The sequence below is a fragment of the Zonotrichia albicollis genome, chromosome 3 (genome assembly GCF_047830755.1).
Source record: "Zonotrichia albicollis isolate bZonAlb1 chromosome 3, bZonAlb1.hap1, whole genome shotgun sequence".
Lineage (NCBI taxonomy): Eukaryota > Metazoa > Chordata > Aves > Passeriformes > Passerellidae > Zonotrichia > Zonotrichia albicollis.
This window is the reverse complement of record NC_133821.1, coordinates 49,973,955-49,997,146: the sequence shown is the minus strand read 5'-3', so window position 1 is coordinate 49,997,146 and position 23,192 is coordinate 49,973,955. Positions and strand designations below refer to the sequence as shown.

Here is a 23,192-nt window from a genome sequence, read left to right as displayed (position 1 = left end):
TCTTTTTCTTTTTTCTTTTGTGGCTCTTCAGAGAAGTAGACCTCTACACAGGCTACACAACCAGAAATATCCTGTGCATGCCTATTGTGAGCCGAGGAAGTGTAATAGGTGTTGTGCAGATGGTGAACAAAATAAGTGGAAGTGCCTTCTCTAAAACTGATGAGAACAACTTTAAAATGTTTGCAGTCTTTTGTGCTTTAGCCTTACACTGTGCTAATGTAAGTTTTATTTACGGTTTTGTACGTTACAACGAGAATTCTTAAGTATTTTGATGTTACAGCTTATTAAAATGATTTGTAAGTCTATTTCATTGAATTAGCGCTGTATTCCTTGGTGAGTAATTCTATTTTAAGAGGATGATAGGGATTTCATTTGAAACAACCATAATCTGAGTATATCAATTTTGTGTAGCTAAAATGAGAGAGCAAGCTCTGAAATGTGTATGATATGTCTTCTCTTTACCACAAAAAAAAATATGATTCTTATTTCTTTTATAAATTTGAATTACATTTTATAAATTTAATTGGGTAATGGAAATATGCTTTATATTCTCTCAATTCCATATTCTTAATACTTAAAGATCAATTTTTACCCTTATATGCCATGGTGTATACTTATAATTATCCATGCTTCTAGATAAGATTAGGTAGCTATTTTTTTCCTCAAACCTTTATCATCTCAAAATTTACTATGCCTGTAGGAAACATAAGCAATATAATGATCATTACTATATAACTATAAAAATTTAGTAAAATAATAAATTCAGTAAAAATGCAATGCAGAAAAACTGAGTTATATTAATGGGAGATAAGATAAAATGCAATGCCACTTAAGCCTGGTGATTTACATTAATTACTTTTACCAATAGCATCCCGGTGGTACACTGGGACAGCAAGTTTTATTAGCAGGTGCATCAAGTTGTTTCACTTGGATCAGGGCAGGTAGAATGGCCTGTAGATAAATTACACTTGGCACTATGTACCCTTTAGCTGTGTGTGAGTTCACTACTTTTAGATAGTGAACGTTGCCATTCAGGATGTAATGTACAGAGGATTTTTTAACTGGTACATTGTTGTGTCCCCACTTGTTTGCAAACCATGCATGTCTGAACCTCTCAGTAATTAACTGTATTTATTTTTCATACTGGATAGTAATGTAGTTATGATAAATATTCCACATATTTTTACTGTGCATAGATAGCAGTAATTTGTACCAATGAACAGAATTCATGCAGTGGCAGAAAATATGAATTGTGTGTCCTGTTACAGGTTTTCTGTCAGAATTTTGCAAGGGGCTTAGCTCTGTTTTTGACTCCTGAACTTGGGTTGTTTTTCTTGGGAGAGCTCACATGCAATTAAAAGTCAGCTAAGCCTTAGATATTTACTGAGTGAGTAGGTAAGCAGGTTTCCCAGAAGTACTGAATTCAGTGTAATCTGTCGCTTTTCTAATGTGTGAAGTTGTGCAGCCAAAAGCACTAACATTTCTGCAGATGTATATTGTAATAATCATTTTTTGAATACAGGAAGTAATTTTTGTCTTTATTAGAATTCCACATTCATGGATGACTTTACTTTTTCAGATGTACCACAGAATTCGTCATTCAGAGTGCATTTACCGTGTAACGATGGAGAAGCTATCCTACCATAGTGTTTGTACAGCAGAAGAGTGGCAAAACCTCATGCACTGTACACTGCCTCCACATATTTATAAAGAAATTGAGCTGTAAGTATTTTTCTAATGTAGCAGCAGTTGTATATAGCCTGTTAATTTTTTTTTTCTTATTCGTAGTGGGTATTTTTTAGGAAGCAGTTTGAGCTACAGCAATATCATGGTGGTTTTATCTCTGGCTTTCTTATACTTAGCTATACTTAATGATCCATGAACAAAATTTAGCCATCAAAGATATAAAATTGTACATACTCAGAATTTTTCCACAGGCATGGGCAGATGCAGTAGTTGCTTTTTAAGCATTAGTTTTTACCTAGGATTTGTAGAGATGAGCTTTCTTTCCTATAGTCCCAAGTCCCCATCAGCTCAGAGCCGGAGAGAAAGCTGAGCTTGGAACATCAGTATTTAACATCAAATGCATGATCTCACCCCCTTAGATATGTTGGAGAATTAAACATATTTCTCCCAGCTCAGTCATGAGTTGTGTGTGTTTTTTGGTTTGATTTTTGGAGGTGCGTATGTAGGGGGTGTTTGGTTTTATTGTGAGTTTTGAGTGTGTGTGTGTTGCACATCTGCTTGTGCTTATTGATGAAGGGGAAAATGATAATTCAGGTTTAAATACCCCAGGGGCTAGAGAGTAGAGTTGCAGTCTAACTTGGGAGGTGGATTTCCCATCCAGCCTTTTAGGGTTTCTTTGACATTATTGAGTTATTTTCAGCTGCTGTATGCTGAAGATGAACCTCTAGCTGCATTTTACTGGCCAGTCCCCGCTCAACAGTAACAACGGGAGGCATCACATTTTTAAGTCACTGGTTTTCGTCCAGCACAATAAATTCTGCTCTAGTAACCAGGTGCCTAAAATCAGCTATTGAGTCACAAAACCTAAATTGTCTTTTTAAACCTTAACTCCAGAGCTCGCTGAGCACTGAGCATTGTAGCTGGGAGTGATGTGAAAGCCTGTGGGTTTAAAAGGGACTGCTTATAGTTAAAGTTCATTACATGCTGAAGTGATTTGCTTGAATGCCAGAGCATTAACAGCTTGCAGGATTACACCCTAATAGACGCTTATTCTTTGTAATACAATTTCTTGTGCTTTGTTAGGTGATATTATATAACCCACCTCCTCAGCAAAAATGAATTTTACTTGCAAAGATGACAGGTTTCATTCTAAATTACATTAGCATCCTTTAGTTCAAGTAGAATACATTTCATCATTTTCCAAGCAATTCAACTACCTTCATTCCTCTCACAAGCCGCTCTGCTGTTCAGTGTGTTCAGTTAAGGTTCCATGGAGAAAAAAAATAGGATTTGCAGCACAGAAAGTGCAGGGAAAGGGTTAATTAATAATTGAAGGAAAAACAGTTCTGTCCTGGGTCCCTAAAATTAGGCCTCAGTATTGTTATCAGGGGAGGGGAGAAGTCTTCAGGTAATAAAACATTATAGATGAGGTATTAAATGTTAAATTTTTGAAGTTTTAGCTTGATTTCTATTGGCCAGTAAAAACTGGTTTTTTCCTATATCAAAATTAGAGCATCTCTCCTGCAATTTATGGTAGAAATTATTGGAAAAAAGGCAGGTAAATATATTATTAGAGACACCATCTTTGCTATTTCTGGGAAGAAGGTCCTGAATATTTTAGGAATGCCTGTAAACCTCTCATTGTTCTTGAGATTTTTTTTTTGGTCTATTACTTAATCTGTGGATTCTTAGGTAAAGATATATGTTTTTATTATGTAAACAAAGCCAAAGGCTGGCTTTTGGACTCCATCACAAGAGTCTTTTCCAACATAAATTACTAAATGATTGTTTGAAACTATGAGCATAGTTTCATTGACCTTAGCAGGAGTACATAACTTGACATTACTGAAAAATATAACGTGTAAATTCAGCTTTCTGGGTGTATTCAGAGAGCAGTGAATCTTGCTGAATATACCTTTCCTAGTCATTTTCACTTGTTTTTCACTTGTTTTGCAATGAAAAGGTATTTGTCTTTTCTAAACTGAAACTTTCTTCTTAGATACCATTTTGATATCAGTCCATATGAAGATGTTTGGCCTGCTATTTTTGTCTACATGGTTCACCAGTCCTGTGGGACAGCCTGGTATGAAGTATATTATTTCTTTGTTTAATTGTTAAGTCTGTGTTTATTTACTTATAATTTTTGAGATAATGACTTCCTAATTCAAGGTCTGTTTTCTTTGATTATTTGCTCTGTTTGATCTTTATAGGACTGTAATAAACAGTCTGGGGATTTGTCCCACCTTCTTGGTCCTTAGTTAACAAAATCTGCAAACAGTGAGGTTAAAGAACTCATTATATCTTCCTAAAAGTTTTCCTTCTAATATACACAAAAATTGTTTGGTTCTGAGATGATTTTGCTTTTCAGACAGAAGATGGTAAAGGCAACAAAAAAGTACTCTTCCCAAAAAAGAGAAAGGAGAGAAAGTGCATGAAAACTGATTTTTTGAGTATATAGTTGCTGAAATTAGTAATGTATATGGTGAAAGTAAACAAAGATCAAATCTTATGTTGCTAAATGAATCAGTTATTTACATAGTTGTGCATTAATTATGGAAGTGAATTATTTTTAAATTAAGTGCTTCATTTGATGTCATTTCTCTGTGTTCTTTATCATTACTAAGATCAGTAGTTGGGTAATTACTGCCCATTGCTAAAAGAAAGGAGCTGCTCCAAATTATGGATGGTCAATGGAAAGGGGAAGTATGTTCCTACAAAAGGGAGCAACATTCAGGAAATGTTTGCTGGCATTTCATTTTGCTGACTGAATGGATGCCCTCAAAACGTGTAGTCAAAACAGAGGATCTTTCTCAGTCTTCCTCAATGCTGGAATGTGGGTGACTCTTCTGAACACAGTTCTCTACTGCTCAGTGTAGTTAGCTTGTTTCCATTCCAGACTGAATGGCTGTGGATGCAGGGTTGGGGTTTATATTTTCAGTCTGGTTCTGTTCTCCTCCCTTTCTGACTCCCAGTCTCTTCCTTTCAACATGTAGCTTTGATGAGAAAGAATTGATATGTACTTAGTGCTTTTCAAATGAGCTTCAGCTTTCACATATAAAATTAGGGAAACAAAAGTGAAGAAAAATATTTGAAAAGGAGACTGTTGGAACAGGACTTGTATTTAATTTCTGAAAGAGCAAAACTTCTCAAACCTTTGAAACAAAACAAAAAAATTCAGGACTTAAATTTGATTTTAATATATTGAGAAATAAGGTTGCGCCCTAAAGTATTTACCTGTGTGATGTATAACTGTCCTGTCAGGGAGGATTTCAGAGTAAAGCCTATCATACTGGCTACGTTTTTTTCTTCTGAAGAAATAATACTTTACTGCCCAATCAAGTTCAAAATACAGCAGTGGATGAATTAGTAGTATTCTATGTTGAGGCATCACAGATAATGTTTTTTCCTTTGGCTATAATTGTACAATTGTGTAATAACCATTGAATTGAGATTGAAAGTGACTATTGTGATATTCTAAATTATAGTGTACTATTTAAACAATAGTTCTATCGCTGTCTGACTTTCTAAAATTAAAAAAGAAAGGTTAAAGTTTTTTGAAAGACAATATGCCTCTGTTTTTTCTAATGTCAGATTAAGGTTGAGAATAATAATTATGTTGCTCAGCACACAACTGTAGAAATACACATTTCTGCCTGTTTCCATGTAGTGGATGTCCTTACATTTTTACACATAGATCAGAGACATTGACATTTTCTTCCTCACCCCACAGGTACTGCAAAACTAGAACATTAGCACCTCTTTCCTGAAATTATCAAAAATTGATAATTTCTTGAAATTATCAAAACATGGAACTTAAAAAGAAAGTCAAATTGCAGCAGGAGAAAAAATGGAATGAAGGAAAATTGCCTTTTTATGAGGGAAAAATTCATTTATTTAGGACTAAACAAAATATTGTTTGGTGAGAAGTGAAGAAACTGTGAGATGTCAATTTCTGTCTGTGAGTCTACACTGGCAGAAAAACTCTACAAATATTGGAAAAATAAAATCTTCCACTTCTCACAATGTCAATGTGGAGCACCTCTATTTAATCGTGTTTATTTCTTTTGGATCCTTTATTTAAAAATCCCTGAATTTTCTGTTTTGATTGCGAATCATGTTTTCAAATTGTCCATTAGATGTGGAGTTGTACTATATTTCAAGTTGAATAAGCAATTGAAAGAAACCACTTCAAGCTTCTGGGAGCAGGGAAGGTCATGCAATTGTATTGACTGAGCTGGGTAGCATGACTTATGTTCTCAAATTTAACAGATTAAACCAAGAGCATTGTCAGGCATCCACGCTCCTCTGTCCTTGCCAAACTCGAGTGACTCTTCATGTCATTCAATTAGTCATCCACAGTGCGAGTCAATCCTAGCAAGAAGGATAAATCAAAGACCATCTTTTCTCCTCTGCTGGTTGTTTTTCCTGTTCCTATGTCTTGTCTCTGACCAAATTATTTTCTTCCTAGCTTTGAACTTGAGAAGCTGTGCAGATTTACTATGTCTGTAAAGAAGAACTATCGCCGCGTGCCCTACCACAACTGGAAGCATGCAGTTACTGTTGCCCATTGCATGTATGCCATACTGCAGAACAACCAGGGGCTTTTCACTGATCTGGAGGTAAATTACATACTGGTATCAGTTACCACACCTCCCCAGAGCTGTCAGTTGTTGTTCAAGTACCTTTTCTGTGCTAGAGTTTTTTTGTCAACTCCGACTGAGTGTATGTAAAGGTCTTCATGGAGGAACGGACGTGAGTAAAGAGTTTGAGGGAAGATGATTACTCAGATTCCTAAACCTAGTCATGTTTTTCAGGACTGCCCTGTAAAAAGCAGTGGTTGATTTGCTATAAATCCATGTCTAAGTTTTGGGTTTCTCCCTGTCCACTTACAGCCACATTAACTGTCAGATCTGTCCCTCTGTGAGGGAGGAAAACCCTGGATCATGAATCCTGTGAGGTCTGGGAGGTTTCCTGAATAGGACAGGGGCTGCAGAGCCAGCTGACATATGTGAGTAAAGGAGAGGAGCCAAACTCCTAACTGATCACTAAGTGGAAAAGATAACTAGTAAAATGGAAGGCTTAGAATGTTAATACACAGTATGGACAGCTGTCACTTGTTTTTCTTCTGAATTGTGGTATAACAGGGAGTACTGTCTCTAATTAATGTTGCATGAAACTTCTGACTTGGAGAACTTTTTTTCAGTTGTGTATAACTCTGCCAAATATTATCCATTTGGGCTGTAATTTTCCAGGCTCTGTTAACTTCCTCAAGGTGATTCATTTGGGGAAATTCCAGGCACAATTGTTTGGCTCTTTTAAAGAGATATGCTAGTAGAAATCAAAGTTTTGGGCAGTGTATAAGAGTAAAATGAAACTTGGTGAGCTTTCATTTGAAAAGGTCTAGTTTATCCTGCTGTAAAGCAGAGACTTGAAAATTGACACTGAAATGCAAAAGTGGCATATGCCAGGCATATGCTGGAATTTGGCCAAGCTATACAAGTCTGAAAATGAAATCAGTATTACTTTGACAAAAAAAAATATAAAATCTGTGGAGTACAGCCTCAGAGCATTTTTAAATCTCTGACAACATTCACTACTAACCAAGTAGTAAGCCCCATCTCTTTGGAGGTGGAGAGTAAGAAAGAAAGGGAGAGCAAAAGAGACAGCTGTTAAGAGATATGGAAAAGTCTTTTTTCCCTGCAAATTCCAGCCAGCCTTCATCTGTTTGAGTGTCTTATCCCCAGTCTATGCTCCAGCTCTTTTCAGCAGTCTCCTTTCTTGCTGCTGGAGATGAATCCAACAAGAATACAGCAAACTGCTGAAAGAAAGTTTGGGTGTCTAGGGATGGGCTGACCTCAGGTGAGGGATGCTGATGTGAACCTCAGTATGTTTAGAGATGGGAAGATAAAACACTGTAAAGGAGACACTGATCGGCAGAAAAATAGAGAAAAATGCGGTGGTTAAGGATTTGGGATCCAAACAGGTACCAAAATAGGCACAAGGACAAGAGCACTGTTATTGTGCATTGTATAATCCTGAAGGACTGAGACAAAAATGACTTTCTGAGACATGGAGACTGGGACAAGCTGTTACTGCACGACATCAAGCGTTAGAGGTGTGTGTTATGTTCCTAAGAGTTCTGCCTCTGTTGAGGATCTGTGTGGACACGTGCTGCTGCATCACTGGGTGTTATATATGCTTTTTAAAAGTACACTTCACAAGATGCAGTATTGAAAACATCTCACTCAAAACAGAAGTGAATGTCTCAAAATCAGAATTACAGTTAGCATTGCTACAGCCTTTCTGCACATGGTGTATTTTTGTGATCTAATTTCTAATTCTGTGATAGAATTTCTAATTGCATCATTGCTATTTTTCCACAGACTCCTGGGTCTCTTCATGTAGTATCCAGGTTGGATGTTGTGGACTTTATAGATGGCTAATTAATATTCTTTTTCTGCTTAGTTTTATAGCCTTATCCTTGTTTACTGAACACTCACCAGAACCAATTATAAGATATTGGGTCTCTGAAGAAACTTTCATGATACTTCATGAAAACCGTGACAGTCATAAACATTAATGAATTTTTTTTCCAAACACATAAGCTGTGTGAAAATCTTTTGAAAAGGAGATTTCAGGGACTCCATTTTATCAGGATATTAAGGATTAATTATATGAAAAACCCACTGATTGTCTTTATTTGTTTACAATTTCATTGTCCAGCATTGTCCATGACTCATGTTGGTGACTTCCTAGGAAAAAACCCTACTAGGAGATTTGGAGGGAAATCTCCAAATTTGGAACTAGTTTTTTCCTAGGGAAAAATCCCTACTAGCAGATGTTGCAGATCTGCTCTGCAACATCTCTAGGACTGTTGCAGAGCAGATCTGGCATTGAACTTAAGTGCACCTGTTTTGACCAGCAGATCATACATTTTGTATGTTTCTTCTCCCTCAATACCTGTTCTTTTTATTGTTTTAATAAACATGGTAAGGATTCCGTGGATAACCAGATGGTTTAAAATGCAGATTTCTTCTGAAGTACAGTTCATCCAATAGTATGTAACTGTCCAACAACGATTTTTAAATGCATAACCTAATTACAGTTGGACCAAGAATTTTAATTCAGCATGTCCTTACTGTCATGTTTCTCTCATTTTTAAGGATATTTCTACATGAGCTGTTTGAAGGCTGTGTTAGCATACTGCAACTTCTACAGTATTTTGGGTAGAGAGTGACATCTAGGGGCAAGAAATACATCTTGCCTTTCATGCTTGTGTCCATTTTTTTTGTAGCGAAAGGGTCTTTTAGTTGCATGCCTGTGTCACGACCTGGATCACAGAGGTTACAGCAACAGCTATCTTCAAAAATTTGATCACCCCTTAGCTGCTCTCTACTCCACATCAACGATGGAACAGCACCACTTCTCACAGACTGTGTCCATCCTGCAGGTAGGATTTTTGAAATTGTGTGTTCTGTGCATTAGTGTCCAGTGGTGGAAAGAGGAGTCACATCATTGCCAAATAAATACATTTTGCTGAAGCATGCTTGGTTTAATTTCTCTATTATAGTACTCATTTAGATGAGTAGAAGATTTATTACAGCAAGCCAGGTTTCACAATTAGCAACCCAAGGATTCAAGAATAGTGCAAAACACAGCTTTCTCAAAATCTTGAACTTATAAAAATATTTTTTTATTTGAAGGTCTTTACTTATGGCTTGCCTTTGAAGCTTTTTGCTTCTGGTCTCTAGAGGCTTTTCCTATGACCATGTGGAATAGTAACTTTGAAAATGAAAAATAATTTTCTCTGATGCATATATTTTTTGTCATAATGTATTTCAACAAAGTCTTCAACCATCCTGAAATTTTGAATAAAAAATGAAGTACTGGCAAAACTTAGTGTGAGAAACTTGAAAACCCGCTGTAATAAATTCTGTGAACATTGACTGCGTGGCATGAAAGGGGACATGTTAATTTTTCATGCATGAAAATTGTAAACTTATTTCATTACATCGTTCTGTGCTTATTTGCTACTTGCCAATTTGAAATAAAAAAAAAAAAAAACAGAGTCAGGTAATATTCTGCGAAAGAGAATTCCTAGTACAAGGTAAAGTTCCAAGTATGAGGTCATGTGTCTTTATGTTTAATGAAGAAAAACCTGCAAGAAAACATGCAGACACTCATTGGGAAGATACAGGTGTGCTACTGACACACACATATTTTCTCATGAGTGAAATTTTTATAATTCTCAATTAGAAGAGTGAGAACTCTTAGCTGTGAAACCACTGCCAGTCCATAGTATATTTGTGCTCACTAGTTTTAGTTTTCCATGAATACTCAAATTGCAGCCTAACCTTGCTACTGTGCCACTGATTAGTTGTTAATCTTTCTTTCTTTCTGGTTTTTCAGGGTAAAATATTTTCTTAAATACATAATCACCTATTAGGAAAAATACATATTCTATCTTGTATTCAGAATCACATCTTATGATTACGGTTTTAGGTATCATATGCATTTAATCACAGAATGGAAGCTTTATCTCTGAATACTCCTTCATGTAGGAGGGTGTAATTGAATCCTTCACTGGTGGTATGGCATTAGATGTGTGGTGTTCATTCTTTGTGTGAATATGTGAGCATGTTCCTCAGTCATTAACACTTCACTGTCCCAACCATTTTGCATTTTTTTCTGGCAGAAATGTTATAATCTATGAAAATCCCATTTGCCATGAAGTCAGGGAACCCTTTTGCTTCCCTGGCACCTTCTACATTTGCCATCAATGGGAATGAGGGAACAGGGAGAGGCGGCCAGGGCTGTAGAGTGGATTCATGACACCAGCTGCTGAAAGCACCCATGGCTGATAATCAGCAGCAAAGGCAGGCCAGAGCAGCATTCTGGACTTGCTGGACTTTGTTTGAAAGAAAAAGTTTTATTGAACTCACGGACTCATGGAAATAAATCCAAATCAACCGCCAAGATCTTTATCTGGCTTATCTGAGTTTTAATTTTGCATTAGTAACCTGCAGTACTTTTAACTGCTTGAAACTTTAGAGCAGCTTTGCTCATCCACCTGCAGTTTGAGTGTACACCACACTTAGGACACAGGATTCAAGTCACTAGCTGTGGTTCAGCAGGCAAAGAATAAAACCTTTGGAGTTGTACTTTGTATGTACTACTCAGAAGCCTAAGTGACACAAACTCATAAGTGTCAGCTTCTGTCAGCACTTTATAGAATCAGTTCTCTTTGAGTACTCTGAATAGAAGTTGTCACAGTGTTCTTTCTGAGAGTGCAGCTTCTATAGCCCAAGACTAGAATGCTGAATAATTTAAATATTAGGACAAATAGCCAGGAATTAGACAGCAAGGCTGGGGAGTAAAGGATCCACAAAACCCTAAATTGTGGGAACTAGCAGTAGTAATTTTTTGGTCCCAAAGTGCTGATGATGGACTAAAATGTTCAGAATTTTTTTTTTTAATGTAATGTTCTATGACTTAGAAATCTGTCAAAGGAGCATAGATGGATTGTATTTTCTATTCATTATTCACAATAAATCTACTTGTCTAAGTAAAACTACTGGAAAATGATGTTTATGTTATGGATGGTGAGAGAAACCAAGCCTATTTGTACTGCAGAGGATTTATTTTGAGCAAATTATGTAAATGCTTGACAAAAGTCAGGGAAACTTTTTGAGCTTCAGCCCAAATGCCAATTAAATGTCAAAACACTTCTGCATTTGATATCTTTTAATGATTTTTTTTTTCTGAATGTGCACACCTTGACATGGCTAGCTCATACTTTCTTTTTGTCTGCTTCCTTTCAACAGTAGGAAGACTTTTGACAGGTTGTTTTCCAAATCTTAGAGACAGTAGATAGTGTTGACTTTTCAAAATGTGATATAGCTTCATGAGTGATCACAATGCATGCATATTGTCCATTAAACGCACAGTAAACCTTGTGGAAATTGAAAAGTGATGGCACTGGTGCATCACCAGAGCCTCCATAGCAGAAACCATTGTCTTTACTTTATGAGTCATTCAACTTAAGGTTGAACAAAGCAGCTTTTTCCTCTAAATGTTCATATACGTTAAAATAATTAACTTTATATAGGAAATTATGTCAGCGAATGCAGTGATTTCAGGACCATTTCATTTGGAACATTAAAACAAAAAAGAAAATGAAAAACAAAATCATTTTGAAAATAAAGTGATTTTGTATTTTTAACTTGAGTGTTCCTTTATCCATGTATCAAAACTATGCTTAAGTGAATCAGGTACTCAGTTTACCAACTTGACTGTGCAGACTTTGGATCAGAACTGAGTCACACATTTCCAAGTTAACACCGTCTGGAAGTGTAGTGTCTATAGTGATTTTAAATCAAATAAAAAGATTTAAATAATTTTTCTCTAGTAATACTTTGAGGCTTCAGAAGGAGCAGTCCCAAAAACAAATTGGTGGCTTAGTCATAATTTTTTTTCATGATAATGTTTACAAAAGAAGAATAAAAATGGGAATTTCAGGCTATTAACATTTGAATTTGCAACAAAACTTGTCACTGGGCTGTAAAACCGTTGTAACCTGTCTGGTGAAGCAAAGACTGAAATAATCTCAGAATTAGAGCTTGTGCTTTTTATTGGTTTTTTACTTTTTCATAGCTGGAAGGGCACAATGTCTTCTCCAATCTGAGCTCCAGCGAATATGAGCAAGTTCTTGAGATCATCCGGAAAGCCATCATCGCCACAGACCTTGCCCTGTATTTTGGAAACAGAAAGCAACTTGAAGAGCTGCATCAGACAGGAGCATTAAACCTTAAGAACCAAACACACAGGTAAAGCACCAAACCAGTAGTCGATCCCTATGGAATTAGTCTGGAAAGAGAAACCTTATTTTTTTAAAAAAATAGTTACCTCTAAATGGTAATTTTCTTACATATGTGTTCTTGAAGACCAACAGTGTGTAAAATCATACATAAGTAACAGTAATTGCCATTGCTTTATATTTGCATTAGCCCTTACATGGCTGATGACTTCTTTATCTTAACTTAGGGGAAGTGCACTTGCATTTATTGATTGATTATACTGTGTATTTCTGTATTTCCTCTGGTATATTTGTCTGTATAATGTATAGACAGTTTTATAGACAGTTTTAATGACTGCCATCACACTGGCATGCAGGTTGGCAAGCTCTATGCTTTTTCACATGGAATAGGCATTATTAACAAAGATGCAGGTGTCATTAAGGGCCATCTCAATTTCTCCATTGGGTGAAAACAAATGACTTTAAATTAAATTGCCAGTTTTCTTTATAAAACTTAGATTCACAAAACATAGATTTGTGCTATAAAATTGGTTAAATGGGATTTTTTTTTTATGTGTGTGCCTTGTTGTAATAATTTTGTTCAGTTCCTGATGTTGTCCAGTTACACTGTGAACAAGTTTGTCAGCATACAGAACAGAGTTATGCATTGGGCTCTTGTTCTGTCAGAGTTTGAATTCATTCCAACAGACCAATGACAGCGCCTTGAGATAGACTCAGAAATACTCTTTTGTGTTTTTAAGAGCTTTTTTCTCCTCTCTTTAAAGAACAAAGAAATGCAGCAATAAGATATGTCATCTTTCTTTTTATACACTTGTACTGTATATTTAGCTAATTATAGAGGGGCATGTGAATGTTTTAACAGACAGGCATCCTGTGCTCTGATCTATGGATGTGATTGTGTAGAGGATGGTCAATGAACTCTGCAAACAATGTAGGGAATACAACAAGATATACAGTGAACAGTCTGTGCTGTGCCTTATCAAAGAATCAAACAAATGAGGAAGAAACAATAGGTGGCAGAAAATTCATAGAAGGGCAAATAAAAACTTTGCAGAGCAATCATTAATTCTTTACAAAACTTATAATTTAATGTTGTTTTATTCTATTTTAGAGATAGAGTGATTGGCCTGATGATGACAGCTTGTGATCTGTGTTCTGTAACAAAGTTGTGGCCAGTTACCAGACTGACAGCCAATGATATATATGCAGAGTTCTGGGCTGAGGTATGTGTGATTCTCTTGTTTACTCTCCTTTTAAACAGAAGCATCCATGAAGGAAAAACCCAATTATAAGTATTTTTCAATCAACATCTTGGTGTGCTTGTTTTGAAGAGACTTCACTGGTGCATGTGTGTGTTTGTTGCTTACTCTGAAGTTATTTAAAGAGCTGAGTTAGCTACCTAATTTTCAGGCAATGTTTTTTCTCTTTGTTCAAGATAATGTAGAAAGTATGTCCTAACATAAAGTGATCAAGCAATAGAACATAGAAGAAGTCACTCACTGTAATTTTTGTAAATGCAAAATATGAAACCAGCTTCCAGGTCAGCTGCCTTGAAACATACTTAAAAGGCTATAGTGTGAGGACAGAAAATGCTAAAGTAAATATGAAAACCATTAAATTTTTAGGTCTTCTCTGTGAGCCAGCTCAACAAGAGTGTCTCAGAGAGAGCTGGGTCTTCAATACATCGAAATTTGTTCTGCAATTACTATGTACTGAGACTTGAAACAAGGAATTAGGTTGTAGTAATGTAATCATGTTCATAAATAAATATGCAGTCTCTCACATGTCATATGCAGAGGTGTAAATATCTTAATTGTTTAATTTTTAAGTGGAAGTGACTGCTCTGGGGATAAGGAATACATTGCACCTAGTGGAGTTATGCAACTTTTGGAGATACAGCTGTATTTTCAGGACTGCTGTTGCACATGTGTACAATAAAATGTTTTTCTTTCTTTTGTGTGCCCTGTGGAATCTTGCAGTGTTCAGTGGGCTTATTTCTGGTTTACACAGGCATGAAATAGAAACCAGGCCTGTGAAATTGGTGTAGCATGCATTTAGTGTGGAGATTGTTACCCTGCCTGATGCATGTTCATTATGAAATTCCCAATGTGAGCTTCTTTCGGTGTATTTCATTTTCACTTGTTCTTGTTCTCTTAATTGTAAACAGCTCAGACTACAACAAAATTTTTGAAAAATGCTGATTGTGTAAGCTCAAAGATCTAGTTCAGCACTCACTGTCTGAAATGCCTGCACTGGAAAGTGGGTGTTCTTATGAGTGGTAGAATGGAGGTATAATGTTGACATGCCTCACTGATTACATACTCAACTTTTTTGCTTATCAACTTGCTTTCGAACGCAAATCTTGTGAACTCAGTGGAAAAGGAAGGATAAAACTGATTTTCCATACTCAAAAATAGTAAAGATGGAATTATGGACATAATTGTGCCTGTCCAGATGTTAATTTTTTGTAATCCAAGAATGAGTTAATAAAAATAGATGTTGATATATACATGTGTGTATATATATATATATATATATATATATATATATAAGAAAAAAAATCACAAAGAGGGTACACTGTAAATTCATCTGGTTTACTCAGCTTTTCCTTGGATGGTTGAGTTGTGTTCTACTGGTCATTCTATTATGGTGCTTTAAACAGATATTTTGAAAGATGAGGCTAACTGAGCAGATAGAGAAGAATAGAATGATTTCTTTTGGTTTAGTCTTCCAGTTGCTTTTTATTATGGAGGCACACTTGCAAATAAGGAAAATGTGTGTACATTGACTTACAGCATCTGCTGTTTGCATTATCACTTAGGTGAATGTACAAAATGAGCCTCTCCTTGTGCATTTTTCTGAGATTGCCTCAGAGTGATACCACACATTATTTTAAATTCTGGATTTTTAGATTGACATAGAATAGAAGATGGAAATAAATTCAGGTCTCAATAGTGTTGTTTTTGTTTTCTTAATCTCTCTCTCTCTCTCTACTTTTCTCCAGGGCGATGAAATGAAGAAAACAGGTATTCAACCTATTCCTATGATGGACAGAGATAAGAAAGATGAAGTCCCTCAGGGTCAGGTATGAACTCTCTCAGTAAAATGGTACTTGTTTATACATGGAAAAAAGCATTTCATATATTAGTGAATACTGCTTTTGAAACTGGGTTGTTCACACTGCTGAATTTGATGTTATTTTTAAAGTAGCAGTGGAAAACTTTTTTTTCAGATTTTGGTTACATGACAATGTGTTCTTCGCTGTCATCTCATTTTCCTTTCTTTGTACTTGTAGCTGTAGCTATGACCACAATCACCTTGAATTTTTACAAGTATCAATAATGCTTTTTATCTTAGTAAGTGTTTGTTTCAGCCCTTAGCTAGTGTCCCAAGAAGGGTAAGAATGATGGTGAAGGGCTTGGAGGGGAAGCCTCATGAAAGGCAGCTGAGATCACTGGGTCTGTTCAGCCTGGAGAAGAGGAGACTGAGGGGAGACCTCACAGCAGTCACAACTTCCTCATGAGGGGAATGGGGAGAGGATGATCCAGCCCTGATCTTTTCTTTGAAATGACTGGGCAGGGCACAAGGGAGTGGCCTGAATTTGTGTCAAGGAGGTTTAGGTGGGATATTAGGAAAAGGTTCTGTACACAGAGGGTGGTTGGGCACTGGAGCAGGCTCCCCAAGAAAGTGGTCACAGCACCAGCCTGACAGAGTTCAAGAAATATTTGGACAATGGTGTGACTCTTGGGGATGGGCCTATGCAGAGCTGGACTCAGTGGTCCTTGAGGGTCCCTTCCAACTCATCATGTCCTTTGATTCTGTGATTTTCATTGAGCCAGAAGGTCTACAGGGTGACTGCATCTAATGTCCTGTTTTAGTTGTTGACAATTACAGAGTAATCTTTTTCCACTGAAATAAAATAGTTCCCCCTAAAAATTAGCAAACAAGAAGAAAAGAAAAAATCCAAAACAAATGGGAAGAAAATGAGGCAGTATATGAAATAGTGTGGATGAGCAGACATCCCATCTGTATGTAGCCTTGCCTTCTAGCCAACTGCAGTTTCTTTCTGTTGGTAGCACTGTAAGTACTTCATCCCTGTAAGTACTTCATCTGGCTTCACAGCTCAGAAAATAAATCTTATTTTTATTTAAAGTACACAGAAGACTTGGTTACATAGCAGTATGGCATGAATCTTTGTGTTGATGAAAGCAAGAGTTGCTCTTCAATTTCTGAATAAGGATCAAAGTTTGGACTATTATAAAAAGAGATATTATCAAATGCTTTAGTCATGGTACAACACATAGTATTTCACTAAAAGGCATTTAAAAATTCCGTCCAAAGAAGGGCTCATAGTACACTATTGTAACTATCATAAGGGTCTGGGATAAATGAGGGATGTTATAATGATTCTGAATGCAATCTGTCATCCTTGATAATATATAAGTAACATTTTCTAAAAATTTCGCAATGTCATGACAATTCAGCTGTGACATCATAGCTGTCGCAGGCCCCTAAGTCTCTGAGTCAGATACGATTAAAAATGTGCTTATTTGGTTTTCCCTAAATATAATAATGGTAAAAATGTATCATTGAACTGCGTACATGCGAACCAACTGCAAACCAATCATTGATCACACTGTATGCCATTCATAAATGTGCAAAGCCCACAGCATTTTAGTACATTGAGCTGTGCAAGCATATCCTGCAGGACATCAGAACAATCCATAATCTGACCATGTTTTATGAATGCGGCACAACCTTCCCTTTTTAAAAAATAAAATCATCACATGAATAATGTTTGCAGAAATGTCTCTAACATCTCCACCTACTTCCTGCTACTACTGACACCAAACAGGTAGACATATCCTGAACAAAAGAAATGAATCAATTGAATAATAAAAGGTTCTGTGGAAAACCTTACCTGAAGCAGCCATATCAGTCATAAAAGAAAGGCATGTAAGCAGCTTGTAATTACCAAAGATTTCACTGTTGCTGCTTATTTTAAAGCATTTGGATGTTAAAGGGAGATGCAGAAATGTGAATAACTAATACGAGTAGTAATTAAGTAAAGAGCTTTGAGCTGTTAGCTTCCAGTATGGTAGTTTGGCAACAATTAAACTATTTTTTTTATTTCTTGTTTTTCATAGATTGGGTTCTACAATGCTGTAGCCATCCCATGTTACACCACCCTTGCACAGATCTTTCCTCCAACTGGGCCACTACTCCGAGCATGCAGGTGAGTAAATGTGCATAGCTGATACCTTGGTCTAGGACAAAGCAAGAGTGCTTTGCAAGTTTGTCTGGGAATACAGATTTTTAATTTTAGAATTCGCATGAATATTAACAGGCATACACATCACCTCACATCAATCTACTCAGAAACCCAGAGGTGGTAACTGCTGTCAGGGACTATCTACTGTAGATCTACAGACACAGCTGATTAAAATGTGTTAGATGCCAAAAGCATTTAGAGAGAAACTGCTCACTGTTTGTGCATCCCTGTCTGCTCTGGCTCAGTGTAATTTCCCTCTGTCCTTTTTACTTCAATGTGGTTTCCACAATAAAAATTGGCCAGTATTCTCTTTACTTAAAAAATGTGTGTTTAGTGTGTGGTTTTTATTTCATATCGGGTAACTTCTATTAAAAACCAGAAAAAGAAATATCCAGAAAATATTTAGCAGTTCAGAGCATAGGAGTGGTAACACTGGGGTATGGGAGAAGCAGATGTAACTTTCTCCTATAACACAGTGGGTGTGGTGCTTGGGTTGTCCTGGAAAAGAGGCAAGAGTCTTTTATGTGTTGGCTTCTTCTCCACTTGAATGATGGTGGATTGCTTTGTAGGTAGTTCTGTCCAGTAATTATATCCTGGGCCTTAGCAATCTGTCCTGACAAAAAGTTTGCTGAAACCAATGAATTCTTCATGAAAATTTTCTGGTTAATCCATATTTTCTAGAAAACCCCAGTTGTTTCATAAAATGTCTGCCATCTCTAGTCGTATCGAGTGCTTAAAGGTCTGGTTTTTTATGCTCTTACTAGTATTCTCTCATATTTTTTGTTATGTTGTGGTCCCTAAATTCTATCTTACATTGAACTTTTTCTTTGTCTCTATGACCTCCTTTTGTGGATCTTGTGGACTAAATTATTTCTGTTAAGTAACAGACAAATGCCTTGAATTAATGTAGTAGTTAGCAAAACAATTTCATTCACGCCCAAACACTTTTTCATATAGCTGTGAGAAGAATATGTAAGTCTGTGTCATTGTTAGAGAGGACCACCTTATGAAAAGAGTGAGTATCTAGGAGCCATCATTAGAGTCATCTGCCACTAAGGTACCTTTGCTGGGCATGGCTATGCAACCCTTAGGTGGATGTGGAAGGAATATTCAGGAGGATTGGAAACTATACCTCTGTAGCTTTTATGTGAATGGGGATACAGCTGGAATTTTGTTTAGTGTCTATGCTTTAAGGAGAGTAGATAAAGACATGAACAAACCAGAGAATGTAAAGAGCTGAAGGAATGATTTGAGATCTTAGCAGAGAGAGACTAAATAATGCATTTGGTTTATCCAAGAAAATTATAGACTCTCAAAATGGTTTGGGTTAGAAGATGCCTTAGAAGAGATCATCTAGTTCAGTCTCTCCTCTGTGGGAATGGACATCTTCTGCTAGAGCAGGGCCCAGAGCTTCATCCAGCCTGGCCCTGAACACTTCTAGGGATATGTCATCCCCATCTTCTCTGGGCAAGTTGTTCCAGTGCCTCACCACCTTCTGAGTAAAGACTTGATCAAAATCAAATTTTTATAACACTTAATGGAAACAGGGCCTTAGAGAGGCTAGGTGTTTAAAACTGCACAGTATCTTTAACAGGAGCAGCAATCTTGGAAGATACATATCTTTGGATTTCTGGCCATGTGGATATCCCAATGAGGCTTATTTGCAAAATTGGCCTGTTCTAATTGTTGTTTCATCTTTTAGAACTCAGATGAGGGTATTTAAAGTTGAATTGTGAATATCAAACACCCATGTAAGCACCTACTCTAGATACAGGGTCTCCCTAATTCTGAAGGTCAAGCATGAATGTCTTTTCAAGAGTTGGTTTCTCTGTAGAAGGTGTGATGTCTGAAGTAGAAGCAGTCAGACTCCTGGCAGAGATTATATGATTGGTTTTATATTCCAGAAATTGTTTGTTATTTGTAGTTCAAATTGTTATAATGGTACTTCTGAAAGCTACACTGGCATAGTCTGCACACTGGATAGAGCTCTGGACAGACAGCTCCCTGTCTTGCTGTTGTGCATTGTTCAGTTTAGATGGTGCGAATGCAAAACTGAAACATAGATGAGTAGGTAACGCCTCTGCAGGACTAAAGAGCTTCTTGAAAATCCACACCCTGGCATAAAGTCTTCTGAGGAGCAGTTTGGTAGTTTTGTCTTAGCCTTGAAATTATCCTCTGCTTTTTATTTGAAGAGAATGAAGAGGAAGTTTGAGGGTTAAGACTTGGAGAGGGAGAACAGGAAGTCAGAACACAGATATAACTTCAGGTGCACAGGCAGAAAAAAAAATTGATGTTATTGCAGGGTCTAGAATTTTCCAGCATGTTTAAAATCACTGATTTTGCTCTACATTTTTGTTTTTCCTTTATTTTTGATGAGTAACTGTTATTTGGTGTGATAAGAGTGAAACAGCCTCATTTTTTTTGGTGTTTCCTGAGTTGCTGACTGAACCAATTTTCATATCACCTCTTCACCAGCAGGGCTCATTCTTGAACACAATATTTAAGCTGCTGTGTCCTTGTGTTCTTTGAAACTCAGACACCAGCTGCAAATAATAACAGCAAAAGCAGCCAAGGCAGCATGTCAGCATCAAGGCTTTTATTTTTAGAACCTCTGGGCATTTATTACAGACATTAGGAGCCAGGGCTTCATTGAGAGCTCAAAGGCAAATGAATCATATTATCAATACCTTACCAAAAAAAGAAAAAAAGAATTCAGCACTGGTTTTCCATAAAGTAAGGTAGTCTAGAAGGTTTTCATGTCTGGTAATTTTTTCCATATTTTTAAATGTTTTCCTTGTCATGCTGTGTAGATCAAAGCTATTAGACCACCTGTGTTACATGTATTAGCCATGTACTCAGTAGGTCTACAAAAGTGTAAATACATGGTAGTGTATTTATTTGGAGGATGAAGTGATTTTTTTTTTCCACCCTTTATTTCAGACCATATAATTTGAAACTGTTTTGCTTGTGCTTTTGGGTCTCTCAATTCTTAATGAAAATATTTTGGCTGCAATTCTCATTACTTTCACAGGTCCAAGAAGGAGACAGAAATAGTGATGCTTCATTTTTCTCATCCTTAGTGCCTGTTTATATTAGCTGAGGCTCAATGCCATATTAATGCTGGCTTCATAACTTGCAGTTGGCCTGAAGCACTGGCAGAGCATTTTCCTGCAGAAAATGATGCAGGGGTTACCCTAGAGGGCACCAGCCTTCTTTGGTAGACTTCATCAGATCATGCCTTCCACCAACCCAGAAAGTGCAACATTTTCTCATTTTCTCCTCTTACTTGTATGCTGTGCTTTCAGATTATTTGCTGTTTTAGCAAATGTTTGACAAGGCTATGACATAAAAATCAGAAGAGCTCTGCCACAGAAATTCCGATGTAACGTCACGGTGTGACATACCATGGGAGACCTTAGTACTGTTGCCATCCTGTTTCTGACAGGATGAAGGTGAAACATTTGAGTTTGCTCTCTTTCTGTCTGTGTTTGAAGACTGAATGCTGAGCTTTGGCCATTGATTGCAAGGCCTATCATCAACATAGACTTCCCAATCACTAGAGTGGTACTGGTGCACAGCAAGACTATGGGTTTTTACCCCCTTCAGATCATTAGAACATTACCAGCTTCATTTCTCATAATTTTGTGGCTTATGAACAGAATTGTGAATTTAAAGATTGGCCAGGCTGTGAGGCACTAAAATACACTTATATCTCAAAGAAGGGGTACCCTTTAAATGTAGTATACTGCTAATATGATTATCACAATAGTAGTTGAAAATTGATACTATAATCCTGGTATGCAGCATTTTATATACTGTCAGGCAGCCCTTTTGCAGGAGTTTCAGAAAGCTTAATCTGCTCCTGTGCTCCAGAGTGCAGTTTTGTGTCTCTTGGGTCACAGCTGGGCTTTCCTGCAGCCATGAGGGCTATAAATTTGTCCTGGAAGCAGGTGGTAACCTCTCGCTTCAGGGCTCGCCTTGGGGAAGGAAGCTGTACTGTAGGCTAGGATAGAGTTGACATGGATATGAGTCATATAGAATTACAGAATGGGATAGCTGAAGGCTGAAATAATGCGTAGATGATAAAAGCTTGATGACATACAGGTACTAATATAAATATACTTACATAAATATAAATCTCAGAGTAGAGTGCAGCAGACATTATTGCGAGGAAGAAGTGAATCCCAGTCAACTTATGAGCAGTATCTTACCTTCAATTTTTTGCATCTCCAGGGACAATCTTAACCAATGGGAGAAAGTAACGAGAGGTGAGGAAGCCTCTATATGGATTTCTTCTCAATCCCTTGCTCCTGGGACCTCAGATTCTCTTCCTGTGAAGATTGATGACTGAACAGCAGCAACAGATTGCTTTAACCTGAAAAGCACCCCTTCTTGTTTTGGGGATTGTTTTTTGTTTTGTTTCATTTTTATTTGAAAAAGAAAAAAAAAAAGGAAAAAGGAAAGCTGCAAAATGCTAAGAAGTAGACCTGCCTGGGAAGGTAACACCCATGGAGTTACCTCAACTAAATGACTCTGGCAGCCAATCTCCTGACCTACACCAGTGACACAATGTAAGCAGAGGGAAAATAACAACCCAGATGTTTTGGAGTCAGCTATCAAAAGAGAACTTACAACTTGTGAATATAAAAGACTGGCCTTATCTCATGGGCTACATTGCTGAGGCCTTAATTTAAAACTGATGGGGGTGGGGGGGAATCTTATGGGGTACTTCTAAATTGTATCTTTCTAGTAAGGGTTTCAATGGTACTTTTATTATACCGTACTGTGGCTGGCTTTAACACCAGTGTCACTTGGGAGTTCTTGGCTATAAATAGAACAATATACCCATTGCTATTGTGAATGTTTATGTGTGATCTACTTGTAATCAGTTTGAACTCCAGCAGAATCCTTGGAGACTATAATTTATGCTTAGGTTACAGTGAATTCTCTTGCTGCAAACTAAAGGAAAACCAACATTCAGGTTAAAGTTTTAAAGTACTTCATTACGCATCATGATGCCAGTTGTCTGTCACTCACAAGGGAAATGTTGATAGAACTAGTGATGGTGCTTTGTTCTTTGGGATGTTTTTTAAAACTAGGCAACTCCTTCCTTAAAACACTGGAAGTACTGGTTAATTATCCCTGATATAAGAGGGAGTTTCAGGTTGGAGTTTTTGTATCCATAGTGACAGAAATATTGGATTAAATTTAAATGTGACAGCAAACATTTCCTTGCCTAGCTCACAGTTAAGTAAAGTCATCATTTTTATTTCTACCTGCTGAGCTGTATTTTAAAAGGTATTGGAGATGTACCTGAAGTATGCTATCTGCTGGGAAGAAAAGGCTTGTCAGAAAAGTCAGGTCTGATGAGAGGGATTGTGATACCATCACAATAAATCAAAAATGTTTTTTGTATTG

At 36.9% G+C, this 23,192-nt stretch overlaps 1 protein-coding gene across 4 annotated transcripts in view; it reads left to right on the top strand.

The window, feature by feature from the left end:
* PDE10A (phosphodiesterase 10A) overlaps window positions 1–22,237 on the top strand; it is a 162,879-nt gene extending 140,642 nt beyond the window's left edge. For all 4 annotated transcript variants that reach the window (XM_026793061.2, XM_005486482.4, XM_074537377.1 and 1 more), the window contains exons 13-22: window positions 32–218; window positions 1,580–1,722; window positions 3,686–3,769; window positions 6,155–6,305; window positions 8,981–9,136; window positions 12,340–12,512; window positions 13,614–13,725; window positions 15,507–15,587; window positions 17,650–17,738; window positions 22,008–22,237. In XM_026793061.2, coding sequence (XP_026648862.1) covers window positions 32–218; window positions 1,580–1,722; window positions 3,686–3,769; window positions 6,155–6,305; window positions 8,981–9,136; window positions 12,340–12,512; window positions 13,614–13,725; window positions 15,507–15,587; window positions 17,650–17,738; window positions 22,008–22,125 — 1,294 coding nt within the window. In that variant the 3' untranslated portion in view covers window positions 22,126–22,237. The remainder of the gene's footprint in view (window positions 1–31; window positions 219–1,579; window positions 1,723–3,685; window positions 3,770–6,154; window positions 6,306–8,980; window positions 9,137–12,339; window positions 12,513–13,613; window positions 13,726–15,506; window positions 15,588–17,649; window positions 17,739–22,007) is intronic.
* Window positions 22,238–23,192: the final 955 nt, after the last annotated feature.